The 17,751-nt window shown below is 42.4% G+C and overlaps 1 protein-coding gene across 1 annotated transcript in view; it reads right to left on the reverse strand.

The window, feature by feature from the left end:
* LOC149443884 (cell adhesion molecule CEACAM1-like) overlaps positions 1-17,260 on the reverse strand; it is a 28,577-nt gene extending 11,317 nt beyond the window's left edge. The window contains exons 1-4 of the mRNA XM_089655215.1: positions 16,921-17,260; positions 10,139-10,405; positions 6,881-7,138; positions 2,143-2,271 (exon numbers count right to left, since the gene is read on the reverse strand). Of these exons, the coding sequence (XP_089511341.1) occupies positions 2,143-2,271; positions 6,881-7,138; positions 10,139-10,405; positions 16,921-17,245 (979 nt within the window). The 5' untranslated portion in view covers positions 17,246-17,260. The remainder of the gene's footprint in view (positions 1-2,142; positions 2,272-6,880; positions 7,139-10,138; positions 10,406-16,920) is intronic.
* Positions 17,261-17,751: the final 491 nt, after the last annotated feature.

Below are 17,751 nucleotides of genomic sequence, written 5' to 3' on the forward strand. Positions count from 1 at the left end.
GACCAAAATGTAACATTGTGAACACTGCACATCACCCTGAACACATCATGAAACATGGTGGTGGCAGCATCATGTTGTGGGGATGCTTTTCTTCAGCAGGGACAGGGAAGCTGGGCAGAGTTGATGGGAAGATGGATGGAGCCAAATACAGGGAAATCTTATGAGAAAACTTGATAGAGTCTGCAAAAGACTTAAAACTGGGGTGGAGGTTCTCCTTCCAGCAGGACAACGACCCGAAACATCCAGAGCTACAATGGAATGGTTTAGATCAAAGCATATTCATGTGTTAGAATGGATCAGTCAAAGTCCAGACCGAAATCCAATGGAGAATCTGTGGCAAGACTTGAAAATTGCTGTTCCCAGACACTCTCCATCCAATCTGACAGAGCTTGAGCTATTTTGCAAAGAAGAATGGGCAGAAATGTCCCTTTCTAGATGTGCAAAGCTGGTAGAGACATCCCCAAAAAGACTTGCAGCTTTAATTGCAGCAAAAGGTGGTTCTACAAAGTATTGACTCTGGGGGGCTGAATACAAATACACGCCACACTTTTCAGATATGTATTTGTAAAAAATTTTGAAAACCACATAATTTTCCTTGCACTTCACAATTATGTGCCACTTTGTGTTGGTCTATCACATAAAATCCCAATAAAATACATTTACATTTTTGGTTGTAACATGACAAAATTTGGAAAATTTCAAGGGGTATTAATACTTTTTCAAAGCACTGTATATACACTATATTGCCAAAAGTATTGGGAGACCCCTCCAAATCATTGGATTCAGGTGTTCCAATCCCCTCTATGGACACAGGTGTATAAAATCAAGCCCCTAGGCATGCAGACTGCTTCTACAAACATTTGTGAAAGAATGGGTCGCTCTCAGGAGCTCAGTGACTCCAAGCGTGGTCCCGTGATAGGTTGCCACCTGTTCAATAAGTCCATCCGTGACATTTCCTGGCTACTAAATATTCCACGCTCAACTGTTAGTGGTATTGTAACAAAATGGAAGCAACTGTGAACAACAGCAACTCAGCCACCAAGTGGTGAGCCACGTAAAATGACAGAACGGAGTCATCGCACGCTGAAGCGCACAGTGCGCAGAAGTCTCCAACTGTCTGCAGAGTCAGTACCTAAAGACCTCCAAACTGCGTGTGGACTTCAGATTAGCACAACAGTGCGTAGAGAGCTTCATGGAATGGGTTTCCATGGCCGAGCAGCTGCATCCAAGCCTTACATCACCAAGTGCAATGCAAAGTGTTGGATGCAGTGGTGTAAAGCACGCTGCCACTGGACTCTACAGCAGTAGAGACGTGTTCTCTGGAGTGACCAATCTCACTTTTCTGTCTGGCAATCCAATGGACGTGTCTTGGTTTGGCAGTTGCCAGGAGAACGGTACTTGCCTGACTGCATTGTGCCAAGAGTAAAGTTTGGTGGAGGGGGATTATGGTGTGGGGTTGTTTTTCAGGGGTTGGACTTGGCCCCTTAGTTCCAGTGAAGGGAACTCTTAAGGCGTCAGCATACCAAAACATTTTGGACAATTTCATGCTTCCAAATTTGTGGGAGCAGTTTGGGGATGGCCCCTTCCTGTTCCAACATGACAGTGCACAAAGCAAGGTCCATAAAGACATGGATGAGTGAGTTTGGGGTGGAGGAACTTGACTGGTCCCGACCTCAACCGACTTCTGTGCACTGTGTGCTTCAGCATGCACTGGCCCCGCTCTGTCATGTTACGTGGCCTACCACTTGGTGGTTGAGTTGCTGTTGTTTCCAGTTGCTTCCACTTTGTTATAATCCCACTAACAGTTGAGCGTGGAATATTTAGTAGCCAGGAAATGTCACGGATGGACTTATTACACAGGTGACAACCTATCACGGGACCACGCTTGGAGTCACTGAGCTCCTGAGAGCGACCCATTCTTTCACAAATGTTTGTAGAAGCAGTCTGCATGCCTAGGTGATGATTTTATACACCTGTGGCCATGGAGGTGATTGGAACACCTGAATCCAATGATTTGGAGGGCTGGCCCAATACTTTTGGCAATATAGTATATGTCTGATGATAGGTCAAATTTCAGTGAACCTCCTGCTTTGCAGAGAACAGGTTATCTTTAAGCTTGGTGGTAGCACAATGTACACATACGTGTCTGTTCTGTCTTTGCTGGAGAGGAACATCTTTTGCACATCATAGCAACTACAATAATGATCAACACAAAGGCCAGCCCTGCGCCACTGACGATGCCAGCTAATACCTCCATTGTAAAACCAGATTCTAGAAGAAAACAGAGTATTACATTCAATTGTTTTTCACATAGCAAATAAAATAGACTGCAGGGCTGTATATGGCTATATGATATGAAAATGCTTTAGATGCAGTAAGCTATTGAGAGCTGGAATGGAATTCATCCTTCAGGCTGGGTTCACATATATGCGGTGCTGTACATCACAAGTGATTCGCACAGGAACCGCACCGCATTCCTGTGCAAATCACATGCGAATTGTGTGCGGTGCGATCGGATTCGTACATTTTGTATGGCTCAAATCGCACCGCACCCGCACCAAAAACATGCAGGACCCTTTTTCGGGTCCGCACTAGAATCAGATCGCATGGGAATTCACACCTATGTGATCCGATTCTGCACATCGCACCGCGTTTTGCGGACCAATTTCAGGGTGTTGTTAACTGAACATACACACCCGCAGCGGTTCGCAGAAACGGGGTGCCATTCTGATGCGGTGTGGAATTCGCACTGAAAACGCTGCAAATTCCTCACTGTATCAGTGTGAACCCAGGATAAAGGGTATTTCCACTTTTGGCTATCAAATTAGAGAAAACCCCACGATACGGTTTACGATTGATTTACTAAAACTAAAGAGTTCAAAATCTGGTGAATAGTAGCCAATCAGCTTCTATCGTCAGCTTTTTCAATTAAGCTTCAACAAAATAGCCTGGAAGCTGATTGGTTTCTGTGCAGAGCTGCACCAGATTTTGCGCTCTCCAGGTTTAGTAAATCAACCCCTATATCTATGTAATGTGGTCACACAGCATACAATACCTACATTTTTTTTAATACTTCTTACTTTTTAAATGTTTAGGTGTGATGACTGATTCTATGAATTTCTGGAAAGTCTTGCAGTGTATTTGCCCCCACACAGGGTGAGCTACCCTGTTAATACATACAACGCAGGACGGTAGCGTCCACATTTTTAACCCTTTGTTAGAACAGATGGTGTTCAAATCTACTTTGCAGCTGATAATGAAGAACTGCAAACGCAGTACAGACAAGGTTCATTCTCTCTTAACCCCTCGCCTATCGGCAGGGGTGGACTGACAACTCATGGGGCCCCCAGGCAATAGGGGATCATGGGGCCCCTGTGTCCTTGTCCAAACTCAAAAAAGCCTATGAAAAAGGTACCAGGGGCATCTCATGGAGCCCCCTACTGACCCGGGCCCTCGGGCAGTGCCCGAGTTTTCAAATGGTCAGTCCGCCCCTGCCTATCGGGCACTTTTACCCCCTTCCTGCGCAGGCCAATTTTCAGCTTTCAGTGGTGTCGCACTTTGAATGACAATTGCACCGTCATGCAACACTATATCCATATGAAAATTTTTATCATATTTTGCACACAAATAGGGCTTTCTTTTGATGATATTTAATTACCACTGGGTTGTTTTATTTTTAGCACTATAAAGAAAAAAAAGCAAAAAATTTAAAAAATAAATACATTTTTGCAAACAGGTACATTTTCTCCCTCACTGATATGCGTTGATGAGGCTGCACTGATAGGCAGCACTGATGGGTAATTATAGGCTACACTGATGGGCACTGATAAGGCAGAACTGATAGGCAGCACTGATGGGCACTGATGAGGCAGAACTGATAGGCAGCACTGATGGGCACTGATGAGGCAGAACTGATAGGCAGCACTGATGGGCACTGATGAGGCAGAACTGATAGGCAGCACTGATGGGCACTGATGAGGCAGAACTGATAGGCAGCACTGATGTGCGTTGATGAGGCTGCACTGATATGCATCATTGATGGGGAATTATAGGCAGCACTGATGGGCACTTATGAGGCAGAACTGATGAGGCGGCACTGGTGGGAATCGATGAGGAGGCACTGATGATTCCGCACTGATATGCAGTACTTATGGGCACGGATAGGTGGCAATGATGGGTACTGATTGGTGGCACTGATGGACATTAACTGGCGGCACTGATGCCACTGCTTCGCAGCACCGCTGGGCGGCACTGATGGGCACTTTTGAGGCTGCACTGATAATCAGGGCAGATGTCCTCTGTGACACTTTCAGTTTATCTGCAGTACTTTCCTCAAGCTGTGAGAGCATGAGGAAAGTGCTGACAATAACCAGCAACTGTATGTATTTTGTGATCAGCTGTGTCATTGGACACAGCTGATCACATGGTAAAAGGCCGCTGTGATTGTAAATTTGCTTCTACCTCTTAGCAACCTAGCTAGGAGTTTGCTACATGGGGGGCGAAGGAAAGGTAAGTATGTATTGCTTGTGGATTGGACATAAAAGCAAACCTTCTGCTTTGCCCTCAGTGGGCACAGGTTTTCTTAAGCATGTTCCATATGTCTGATATGACTGTAATCATACTTCAGTTTATTGAGATCAGATCATCTAGCAAGCCATTTGTAAAGGAAACAGAGGTGCCAAGGCACTGAATCAGTAAATGCCAACCAGGGCAGACTGACAACTCATGGGGCCCCCAGGCAATAGGGGATCATGGGGCCCCTGTGTCCTTGCCCAAACTCAAAAAAGCCTATAAAAAAGGTACCAGGGGCATCTCATGGGGCCCCCTACTGACCCCGGGCCCTTGGGCAGTGCCTAAGTTTTCAAATGGTCAGTCAGCCCCTGATGCCAACATTTATTCAAACAATAAAAAACTATTTTACACAAAGGCAATGGGACAGCAGCATCAAGGTGGACAGCAACAGCCGCAGCACAGCAACAAAGACCTGCAGCGATCGATGAGCTGGGTAATGGAGAGCCAGACCCTACAAACACAGGACCTGGGAGTGATGCCGGGAGGAAAGTAGGCGGGCAGATGTCTTTGCGGCACTATCCGTTTTTCAAAGACCCAAAGAAGTACTTTTGTGTTTTTTATAAGTATCCAAGTGCCGGCCATGTCACTATGTAATTCAGGGACACTTACAGATGGGATTATAATTACGTCTTTTTCATTAGTGCCCAGCACTAGGGCAGCTACATCCCTTCCTTTTAGCAGAGTTGATCCAATTCTCCTACAGCAGAGGATCTTGGGATCTGTAGTCCAATAGTCAATGCATACTGTATTCCCGAGTACTGAACGAACTGCGCATACCAGATGGTTTCTGGGAGAGAAGATATATTCTATTTCAAGGGGCGAACGTGCGCTCTTGGAAGGTATTCAAAGCTGGATGCAGGGAGACTGCAGTTCTTCTCAAGAAAAAGTCTGTGGGCCTGATCCTGGGCAACAGTTCTGCATAGCTGTGACGCCAATCGCCGCACCAGGATCGCATCAGTCCTTCTCTGCACCGGGACTGTCCTTCTCCACACAGACATCTCTGCTCACCTCACTGATAGGCTGTCAGAATGTAACTCTACATTCTCTTCAGACAGTCAAGAGCCTGTTCAAGAACTCTTTTTCTGAGGAGGCCATGCTATCTACAGGATTGGTGAGTGGGCAGATGCCCAACCTCTTTCTGTCATCACTTTCAGTCACCGCACTGTGCTTGCTGGAGTGCTGGACTGTGGAGGAGATGGGAGCGGCTGGTTCTAGCTCTCAGCCGCGTGCTGAGAAGCTGAGACAGCTGCCAGTCAGGCATCTGGGTGGATCCCAAAATTATTGTCGGGATCTCTGCAGAGCCTGGACCGGGTCTGTGACGTCAACTGACAGCAGTCTTTACCCCACTGTTAGCTGAATCTGGGTCACAGTAGTGCAGAACTTCACTTCTGTAACCCAGAAGAGAAGTATAACCAAAAGAGCTTTGACCTTCACCTTCTCAACTTCTCCTTTGTGAAATGTGAAAATCAAAAACACCCTTAACCCTTTGAGGACCATAAGATTACGGAACGCCAAAAGAATCCATTTTTTGTTTTTAAAGTTCGTACACTTCAGTTGCTGTAACTAAGCCATTTCATGAAATAATTGGCAAAAAGCTAGATCCATTTGTTGATAAGAACTAATATTTTGACTCAAACCAAAAAAAAAAAAAGTATTTTAAGTTCTTAATCAGATGATACAGGCAATTAAAAACATGGGACAAATACATCCCTTGGTCCTCAAAGGGTTAAAAACATCACAGAAGAGTCTAGGTCTTTATTAAAACTGTGTTCATGATAAATGGACATAGATATGACCCGGGACACAGCGTTCATGAGACAGAGGACCAAGTTGCAGGACTGTCCCAGCAAAAAACTAGATCCATTTGTTGATAAGAACTAATATTTTGACTCAAACCAAAAAAAAAAAAGTATTTTAAGTTCTTAATCAGATGATACAGGCAATTAAAAACATGGGACAAATACGTCCCTTGGTCCTCAAAGGGTTAAAAACATCACAGAAGAGTCTAGGTCTTTATTAAAACTGTGTTCATGATAAATGGACATAGATATGACCCGGGACACAACGTTCATGGGACAGAGGGCCAAGTTGCAGGACTGTCCCGGCTAATCTCGGACAGTTGTCATCTATGTTTTCTGTTTTCGACAAGATACAGAGGAAATTGTCCATAGATGATGGTTAGAAGTTATTATTTGTAATAAAAAAAACCCCAAAAAATACAACTTTGTGATTCAGTTTCCTAATGTGTGTTATGGCAAATAGCAAATGTTATCACTTTGTGAACTGATCCTTATATCTTAGAACTTACCCATCACTGTAATAAACATGGAGGCACTGGCGGAGCTCTTTGTTACCAAGTTCTTCACTTCACATGTGTAATTTCCTTCATTCTTTGAGGTGATCTGCTCAATGAGGAGTGTGTGATTGTGATGGAGTGTGAGGTTCCTTTCATTTAATTGCCAGCTATAGATGGAGACGGGAACAGAATCCGCAACACATATCAATGACATGACAGAAGCAGTGGTCACCTGGGAGGAACCTACGATGCTCACGTTTTCTGGACCATCTGTTATAATATTAGAAAATTTAAAGACATTATATTTTTTAGTCCTGACTATAAATTAATAATTAAAAACTATATAAAAAATGGAAAAAATCACTACACATTACCTTTAATGTCATAAATTACTTTATATATACAGTAACTGTAAAATTCATTTTATGTAGCAGTGCTGAGCTTGTCAGTAAGGGTGGCAGGCCTCTCAAACATATCTGTAGCCCGGCCAGTGGCCCTTTAATTGGTGGAGGCAACATATTCTGGGGAAATTGCAGAAGTTCACTCAATTACAGTATATGTGTAGCCTGTAGATATGTACAGGCTGAAAATTTTTGTTTTGTTTCAGATACATTCATTATTGAAGAATTTCTTTGCTTCTTATTAGTTATGTTGACCTGATTCGTTTTTGGAATTTGTTTAGTGTCTTCGGCATTTGTTCCATATATATGTGTTGGTCCGGGTGAATTCAAAAAATTTAGCAGTTTTTTCTGGAAGATCACTGTATATGTGATATGTTATCAAATCAAACAGATTCAATATTTTCAGATGCTAGTCCAACCCACCAAGTGAAAAGACATGAGCTGATTGGATATATTGACTGGCATCATGTTCGTCTAAATCAACGAAAGGAGCAAAATTCAGATCCATTCGTTATCCGAATCCGAATTATCGAACAAATTCAAAAATTTTATTAATTTCCCTATGGACCTGAACTACTATCACATCATGTGACGTCATCCAAATGAAATGAATGAAACAAATGCACTTTGTAATTTTGGTATAGCTTTTTTCGGATTTGTTGCCATTCATTTTTGTGTCCATTTGGAGACTCGGATACATCCAGATCTTGAGAATTAAATTTTCATTCGAAAAACGAATCAGAACTAAATGAATTGCACATGTTTAGTAACTGGGCCACAGCTCTTTAAATGTTGGGAGCCACATGTCCTGGACATGTGCAGCTACACCTCTACTACTATCGCATCATGTGACGTCATCCAAATGAAATGAATGAAACAAATGCACTTTTTAATTTTGGTATAGCTTTTTTAGGATTTGTTGCCATTCATTTTTGTGTCCATTTGGAGACTCGGATACATCCAGATCTTGAAAATGAAATTTTCAATCGAAAAACAAATTAGAACTCTATGACTCTCACATGTTTAGTAGCCGAACCACAGCTCTTTAAATGTTGGGAGACACTTGTCCTGGACGTGTGCAGCTACACTTCTGCTTTATGTCTCCAGCTTTAGAATAGGACTATGAGCTGCAGGAAGAGACAGAGAAGGACTTACAATGACCATGTGAACTTTACTCCACTTACTGACTCCAGGACTGAGGAGAAAGTGTCCCCAGCATAGATGGAGGGAGCGGCCATCTTGGGGATGACCATAAAAAACAGAACTCTGGTGGAAACTTTAGCCTCACCCATCAGATCTGATAGGAAGAGAAGAGACCATGCTGAGGGAAACACGTAGGGAGATGGAGAGCCACTAAGGCACTGTGCCCAGAGCTGCAGATCATGATGACACTGTTGACTCCAGAAGACAGAGACTGGTTGCAGGGGTCTACTGTGCCAGATCCACAACCGACAGAGAGCCCAAACCAACAGTATATGTTTTACTCTCAAAATTGCACTGTACCATGCCTATTATGAGATCACAACAGGGCCCCATTAGTCAAAGAGTGGTAAAAATACAATGGTGACAAGAAAACTTTGTGCATTTGCATTTTTTGGTAACTTGCAAGAAAAAAAAAGAAGAAACAACTGATATTATTTCCAGCCAATTTGCCAAATTTGCTGCCATATCAGGGCCATTGCCACCAGGCCGAGGTTCTCAAGGCCATGCTCACGTTTAATTGGGATTAAGCCCACATACAATCCTCAGTTTTTCTCAACCTCACAGTCTCCGTAGTTTAGATTGCTGCCCACTGCCCAAACTGGTGCAGCACTCACCCCCTATAGGCACCGCTGTTTTGGTACCAAGCTTCTTTCCTCAGTAGATGGGCTAGCAGCCAGGCACACAGTCTCAGTCACCCTTCCAACACAATGATCAGTCTAGGGGTATGTTTGTTGATGCTTTAATGAAAAAACATGAACCTGGATGGGTGTAGGGAAACTGTGGGATACCCCAGCAAATTTCAATAGCAACTTGAGAAAACCTGTGTTCCTCCTAAAGATTCTGATCACAGTTCTTGTGACAGCAGAAAATGGTCTGAGCTACACAGGGACACCATGAACAATTTCCACTTTTAAGCAGAGACTGACTTTGATGCAAGAGGGATAGTGGCAGCACACAGTCACTGAGATCTCGCCCACTGGTCTGCACTCACCAAGGTCGTTGGATAGTTGGATGTCTCCTTGCGAAATCTGCCAGACGTATCTCCTGTGATCTCCTCAGACAAGATCCTCAAAAAAGAAGTCCCCCAGTCAGCTGCAGCAGAGCTCAGAAGAGTAGGCCCCCAGGCTAGAACATCCAGGACCTTGATGAGCAAAAGAAGCATACCTGGACTGCTCAGAAGAGCAGCAGCCTTTAGGCTGTGATCTACTCCTCCTGGACAAGAACCAACCAGCTCCATGTTTCAGACTATTTATGCTCACTACCAGCCATCATCTGGGAATTCTCCCCCAGAGAATGCCTGGGACCAAATAAATATTCATACTGTAGATTTGACTCTCCCAGCCCACTAGTTTCCAGAAAACAGGGGGAAGCAACCAAACCCATAGCCTATGAAACTCCAAGGAAGCCAGAGTAATTACAAGCAGCACCACTGATTGACAGGAGAACTACATTTACCTAACCTAGCTCATATCTAGGAGGTTGTTACACTGGATACAAACTCAGGACAGAAGCTCACTCAGGCTTGCCTTGTCTTTCATGGCCACTGCTCTTCTGATCACTGAGTAACCCAGAACTCATTTCTCTCACAGTTTATGCATAATTACACTTTAAATACTCAACCATGATCATCTGAGAAAGTACTCAATTACAAATTCTTAGTACTCACAAGCTATGGCCAGTGTGTAGGAATCGCTGATCTTCTTACTGACCATGTTCTCAGCCTTGCACCGGTAGTCCCCTGAGTCTGAACGACTGGTCCTGGAGAAGGTAACAGTCCTATTATTTGATGTCAATATAGCCTCAGAGGGCAGAGTGCCACCATCTTTACTCCATATTATTCTCTCAGCATTATAAGAGGCACATGTGAGGGTGATTGTGTCATCTTCCTGTGGCTCAAGTTCAGATACTGTGATCATAGGTTTTGAAACTGGATCTGTTAGTTAAAATAAAACTATAAATTCAAAAACATAACAATATTGAAGTAAACTTAAATACATTATTTTTTTACAGAAATCATTAAACAAATCTGCATTCAGTTTTTAATCGAGGTTTCAGGTCTGTTTAAAGAGGAACTTCAGATCCTTGTAATTTGCACCCCCCCCCCCATCCCATCCTGGCCGCCATCATCTTTAAAGATCTGGCACATGTGCAGATGGTTCTGCCTGGCCTTTGGGACCCAAAAGAGATTTACATTTATAGGTAAAGTTGATCCAGGGAATATCCGATTGCCTCTCAGGGGATCAGGAAGCAATTTTTTCCCCTGCAGGAGTAAATTGGATCATGCTTTGCTGGTTTTTTTTTTGCCTTCCTCTGGATCAACTGTGGGTATAGGATTATAACTTTTTTTTTTGTTAATGGCTGAACTGGATGGACTTTTGTCTTTTTTCAGCCAGACTAACTATGTAACTATGCAGCACATCTGTACATGTATTAAGGAAACAGCAGAAGGCGCCAACTAAGTGCAGTATATAGGGAAATACTTTATTAAAAATCACAAGCGGCAATTCACAAGAGGCGTAAGGATAAGAGCATGTTATCCACCCAGTGTGGTTTGATGTTGGGCCTCAGTGTGTCCTCAGAAGCTCAGGAGCTCTTTAGGATGCCAGAAACAAAACCAGAAATCCTGGAGCCACCCTGGAGTGCATGGACTGTGCAGGATTGGACGTAGTGTCACAAGTGTGTGGGGGGGGTTGCAGCGTGGGGAGGGTGGCCACATGTTTTGAAGCATAACTGCTCCTTTATCAAGCCATTATCAAATGTTCAATTTAATTAAGGAGAGGGGGAGGAGCCAGGTTCCAATGAATCACTTTATTGGATGAAGGTCCACATGTAAACCTGTTCGTGAAAATCTTATACATGCAGTGTAGTTTTCTCCTTAGTAACACTGCATTTTGGACACTAGATGAAGTTGGTGATGCATACATTAATCTTTTAAAAAATAATGGGACATTTCATCCAACTGGTAAGAACACTTATGACATTCGTGCAGCGAATGTTTTAAAAATAGACCCCATTGTGTCCTATTGGGTGATTTATAACCTACTGTATAACTCCAGTTGTGCAAGAAATATAGAAACCACCACTGCTGACCTCTACTTTGGAAAAATATTGGTTTCTTGATTGTCATGGTGATTCTTTGACATTTCGGTCCCATTCACACTTTTGTGCTGTGGTAATGCATGCTAAAGAGCACACATTAATATTTATTACCACAATACATGGCAATGCACCTGCTCTATGTTCGATGCATTGCAGTGTCACTTATTGTGAATGGCACCTAAACGCATTGTACAGTAAAGACAAAAGCACTGCAGTGCATACCCTAACTAACATATACCATACCTTGTGGATCACTGCTCTGCTTAATCACTTTCCACCCAGGCCAATTCTGACATTTCTCACATACATATAAAAATCAGTGATTTTGTGCTACAAAATGAATTAAAGCCCCCAAACTAGGATAGACAGATAGATAGATAGATAGATAGAGAGAGAGAGAGAGAGAGAGAGAGAGAGAGAGAGAGAGAGAGAGAGAGAGAGAGAGAGAGAGAGAGAGAGAGAGAATAAAATAGAATAAAATAGATTAAGATAGATTAAGATAGATTAGATAGATAGATATACATATACAGTATGTATAATATAAATAGAACAATAATAAATATACATAGATATATTTTATATATATATATATATATATATATATATATATATATTTTTATATATATATATAATTTGTTTTTGTTTTTTTGCAAAGACCGTAGAGAATAAATTGGTGGGTGTTGCAATTTGTTTATGTCACACAGTATTTGCACAGCAAACACTATATAATGCCTATTTTTTTTGTTAAAATATAAAAGATGATGTTACATCATACATAGATAGAGTTACAAGGGAGGTTTGGAGCTAGAATTATTGCTCTCACTCTGACATTCACGACGATACCTGTGGTGCAATCACTGTTTACATATGCGTTCAGGACTTACAGTTGCAAGAAAAAGTATGTGAACCCCTTGGGATTACGTGGAGTTTTGCATGAATTGGGCATAAAATGTGCTCTGAACGTCATCTAAGTCACAACAATAGAAGAACACAGTCTGCTGAACATAATACTACACAAACATTAGATGTTGCCATGGTTTAATTGCACATAACATGTAAACATTCACAGTGCAGGGAGGAAAAAGTATGTGAGGCCCTAGCTTAATGACTTCTCCCAGAGCTAATTGAAGCCAGGAGTGAGCCAACCTTGACTCCAGTCAGCGTGATGATATTGGATGTGTTGCTGACAGCTGTCCTGCCCTTAAAAAACACACATCTGTTTTGGGTTTACTGGTTTCAAGAAGCACTGTCTGATGTGAACCATGCCTCCCAGAAAAGAGCTCTCAGAAGACCTACCATCAAGAATTGTTGACTTGCATGAAGCTGGAAAGGGTTACAAAAGTATCTCCTTGAGCCTTGATGTTCATGTGTCCACGGTAAGACAGACTGTCTACAAATGGAGAAAGTTTAGCACTGTTGCTACTCTCCCTAGGCATGGTCGTCCTGTAAAAATGACTGCAAGAGCACAGCGCAGAATGCTACATGAGGTAAAGAAGAATCCCAGAGTGTCAGCTAAAGACCTACAGAAATCTCTGGCACATGCTAACATTTTTGTTGACACATCTACAATAAAGAAAACATTAAACAAGAATGGAGTACATGGGAGGACACCACGGAGGAAGCCATTGCTGTCCAAAAAGAATATTGCAGCACGTTTGAAGTTTGCAAAAGAGCACCTGGATGTTCCACAGCACTACTGGCAAAATATACTGTGGACAGATGAAACCAAGATGGAGTTGTTTGGGAAGAACACACAACACTATGTGTGGAGAAAAAAAGGCCCAGCACACCAACATCAAAACATCATCCCCACTGTGAAACATGGCGGAGGGAGCATCATGGTTTGGAGCTGCTTTGCTGCCTCAGGGCTGGACGGATTGTTGTCATTGATGGGAAAATGAATTCCACAGTTTATCAAGACATTTTGCAGGAAAATGTACGACCATGTGTCCGCCAACTGAAGCTCCGCAGAGGATGGGTGATGCAACAGGACAATGACCCAAAGCATACAAGTAATTCAACAAAACAATGGCTGCAACAGCACAGAATACGCCTTCTGGAGTGGCCCAGTCAGAGTCCTGACCTCAACCCGATTGAAATGCTGTGGCATGACCTTAAGAGAGCGATTCACACCAGACATCCCAAGAATATTGCTACACTGAAACAGTTTTGTGAAGAGGAGTGGTCCAAAATGACTCCAGATCGTTGTGCAGGTCTGATCTGCAACTACAGGAAACGTTTGGTTGAGGTTATTGCTGCCAAAGGAGGGTCAACCAGTTATTAAGTCCAAAGGTTCACATACTTTTTCCTCCCTGCACTGTGAATGTTTACATGTTATGTGCAATTAAACCATGGCAACATCTAATGTTTGTGTAGTATTATGTTCAGCAGATTGTGTTCTTCTATTGTTGTGACTTAGATGACGTTCAGAGCACTTTTTATGCCCAATTCATGCAAAACTCCACGTAATCCCAAGGGGTTCACATACTTTTTCTTGCAACTGTACATATGGTTTCGCTTCTAAGGGCAGGGTGGGAGCTTTACATTTTTTAAGTTACTATTATTTTTGTTATTTATTTTATTTGAAACTTTTTTTTGCGCTGTCTTTTTATTTATTTATTTTTTAATCAACTGTTTTCACAAGGGATGAACAACATCCCTTGTGAAATTATGGGCCTTGACAGGTCCTCTTTATGGAGAGATCTGGTTTCTCTAGCCTCCAATGCAGTTGATCAGATCGGTCTGATCGGCTGCTTGCCTGCCCACTAATGGCCAGGTAAACAAAGAGCCGAAACTAGAAGTGAGGAAATCCTTGTGGCTTCCGGTTTTCGGGGACCCAGGATCGCTGCAACCGGTTGCAACAGAGGCACTACACAAAAAAGAACTGATGGTGTTCCTCCCACTCTGTGTAGAACCATAGAAAGCAGTCCTGGGCTCTGCAATCAGACAAGAGAGCCCTGGAAAGGTGGCGGTTAGAGGGTGGGGAACCCCTTTGTGCCACCCGCAGAACTCATCGAGTAGTTGTTTAGCCACGTGAATCACTTTTGCCTTACAGGGAATCATCTTCGGATAATCTGATACCGGGATACCAGGCATCTTCCCGATATAACCACTTCAACCCGAGGACGTCATATAATGGCCTACAGAAGGAAGAGGTTAAAAAAGGTTCGTATAGATTTTTTAAAATCCACTTTGGTGTGTCTTCAGCCCATTCGCTGTGAGGGGGTTACCCTAATGCAGTGTATGTTACCATGTGCCATAATGTCCTTTAACACAGGCACCTCCTGCCTGGAGTTTGCATGTTCTCCCTGTGCCTGCGTGGGTTTCTTCCGAGTACTCTGGTTTCCCCCCACACTCCAAAGACATGCTGGTAGGTTAATTGGCTCCTGTCTAAATTGGCCCTAGTATGTGTATGTATGAATGTGAGTTAGGGACCTTAGATTGTACACCCCTTGAGGGTTAGGGACTGAAGTGAATGTACAATATATATGTAAAGTGCTGTGTAAATTGACGGCGCTATATAAGTACCTATAATAAATAAATAAATAACACCATAGAATGCAACAATGCAACAATGCTCCACAAGAGAACGCCCTAACACATCTGACACATACAGGGGTGTATTTACCACAAGGCAAACAAGGCACTTGCCTAGGGCAGCATTTTTCAGGGGGGCAGCACCTCCCCTCAGAAGAAGAGACGGAAGAACGAACACGCGTGATGGGAACCAGGTGGGATCTGAGAGAGGCTGCTTGATGGTGTAAGTAGAGTCTGAATCTCGTTCCCAGGGATGTTCAGAGCTGTGCAGATGAGTGTCTTTCTTTCTATCTATATATGGGGGGGCAGGGGTGTTGGTCAATGTCCGGCTCTCTCCGGTGGTGTTGGTCGGTGTCTGTGGGGGCAGACAATTTTTCTGTTGCCTAGGGCAGCACAAAACCTAAACACACCATTGGACACACAGACCTACTATAATAAGGAGATTTGTCTTTTCTCTGACTTCCATTTTCTACATGCTTGCTCTAGATCTGTGCTTGAGAAGTACAAAGCCAGACACAGCCAAGCAGCTAGCATTTTCAGAAGAAGGTGAGCAATGGCTGTCCATAGACTCCTCTTACAGATAGATCGGAGTGCTCTATGGACTCCCAGCCCATGTTTGAAATAACCACATGTATGTGATTTGCCGTAGATGTTCCCAGCACTGAATAGGTAGGTAGGTCAGCACCCCCTGTTAGCACATTTTGATACAGAATTAAGTATAATGAGAACTCAAAACTCAAGTTAATAAACTGCGATCTGTAAATCAGCAAAGAGTCCAACAGAAAGTCAAATAATTTAGCCCAATTTAAAGCTGAACTCCAGACCAACAGCTAAATACAAAATGATAGTAAGGGGTACTGGTGCTTGGTGCACTACTATGGTCCCCACCCAATTCCTAAATATGAAGTAATATAAAAGAAAATATCAAAAAGAAAACAAAATAAAATGTAAAAAAGTGATAAATGACACTCAAAGGAGGGACAGCACGGTATTTGTTTGCACAGCACCAAATTTGTGACAATGGACTATATACACCATTATGGACTTTTTTGATTTACTAACGTACATATTTAATTACTTAGGATATATATATATATATATATATATATATATATATTTATATATTTTATTTTAATTTTTAATTATTTTAATTTTTTTTTTAATCAAGAGATTTTATGGGGTAGCGCATTACATGGTTGGTATGTAAATACAAAAGGAACAATGTGTATTTCTGTCCTGATATTTACACAATTATGCCACACAGCAGAGTCCCACCTGGAAGTGGTGGGTATCTGATCTTTTTCTGTTGCAGTGTCTCTTTCACTTACAGGTCTTCTCTCCAACCCTTCATGTGATTGGACAGTGAAAGGAAAAGTAGCGTACTGATGAGCTCATCTCTGCGTCACTCTGCTCTCTCCTCCTATCAGCATACCCTGTGCACTGCAACACACCTAACTGGCTTATGGTGCTGATTCCTTCTCCCCCTCTCTGAGCTGTGCAAGGGACTCCAAGAGTTTTCATTTACAAATGGGAAATTTAGATTGTAAGCTCAATGAGCAGGGCCCTCCTACTCTTTCTGTATTGAACTGTGTTGTAATTGTACTGTCCCCCTTTATATTGTAAATCACTCTGTAAACTGTTGGTGCTATATAAATCCTGAACAATAATAATAAGAAATATAAATAAGAAATATTTAACACTCAATCCCTTTTTAAAAATTTGGAAGATGCTGATTGGTTGCCGAAGACCAATAGCATCCTTTTTGCACAATTTCAGTAATGCGTCTTTTTATAACATCATAATATTACTCACCATAGACAGTCAGTTCTAAAGTGCTTTCCAGAGCGCTTCGTGTCTGTACCTTTACTATGTAATTCCCCCGGTCTGTGCTATGGAGGTTGGAGATCTGCAATGATCCATTGGGAAATACAGTGATCCGAGGGCCGAAATGGGGCCCAGGAACTAGGGGTTCACCAGGAAAATAGGTAAGAATTTGATGCTCATGAGATGAAGTTGGTCCTTTAAACCAAGAACAAGCATGAATTCTATCAGTAATCCCAGTAATGTTTAGAGTGACAGATCCCTGGGTCACTGGATACGGAGGGATCAACTGGATACTCATCATTCCACTGGACATGTCCACCAACACACCGAGGAGAACTAAAAGAGAAATCAATAAAATGAAATCCTAACTTACATAATGCAAAAGAACTTCAACATTATAAGTCCTCATGCCCACTTGATGTCTTTACAGCGGCTGTTTTTGTCTTTTGATGTTTTTTTCTACAGCCCGTAAACCCCCCAGCATGTTATCCTATGTGTTCATACACATATAGACTGGAATCAACATTTTTTGGCAGGAATGTTTTTTGGCTGGAAAAAAACCCAGGACTAGTGGGTTTATAGAGGAGTTTTTTAGCTGTAAAAATGCACCAAAATGCAGTAAAATGCTGCGAACCTGCATTGTTGGACTTTTTTTAACTGCATGCCGCCCAGCCACTGTACATATACGGCAGAAAAAAACGCTCATATAGAGATTTTTTGTACATACGTTTAGGAGCAGGTAGTGATTTTTTTTCTGCCAGAAAACTCCACCCAAACTCAGTCCATTAGGGGTTTTTTTTTCTCTGCCTCTAAACGCTG

The sequence above is a fragment of the Staurois parvus genome, unplaced genomic scaffold (genome assembly GCF_062004578.1).
Source record: "Staurois parvus isolate SC_StPar_1 unplaced genomic scaffold, SC_StPar_1.0 ptg000827l, whole genome shotgun sequence".
Taxonomy (NCBI): domain Eukaryota; kingdom Metazoa; phylum Chordata; class Amphibia; order Anura; family Ranidae; genus Staurois; species Staurois parvus.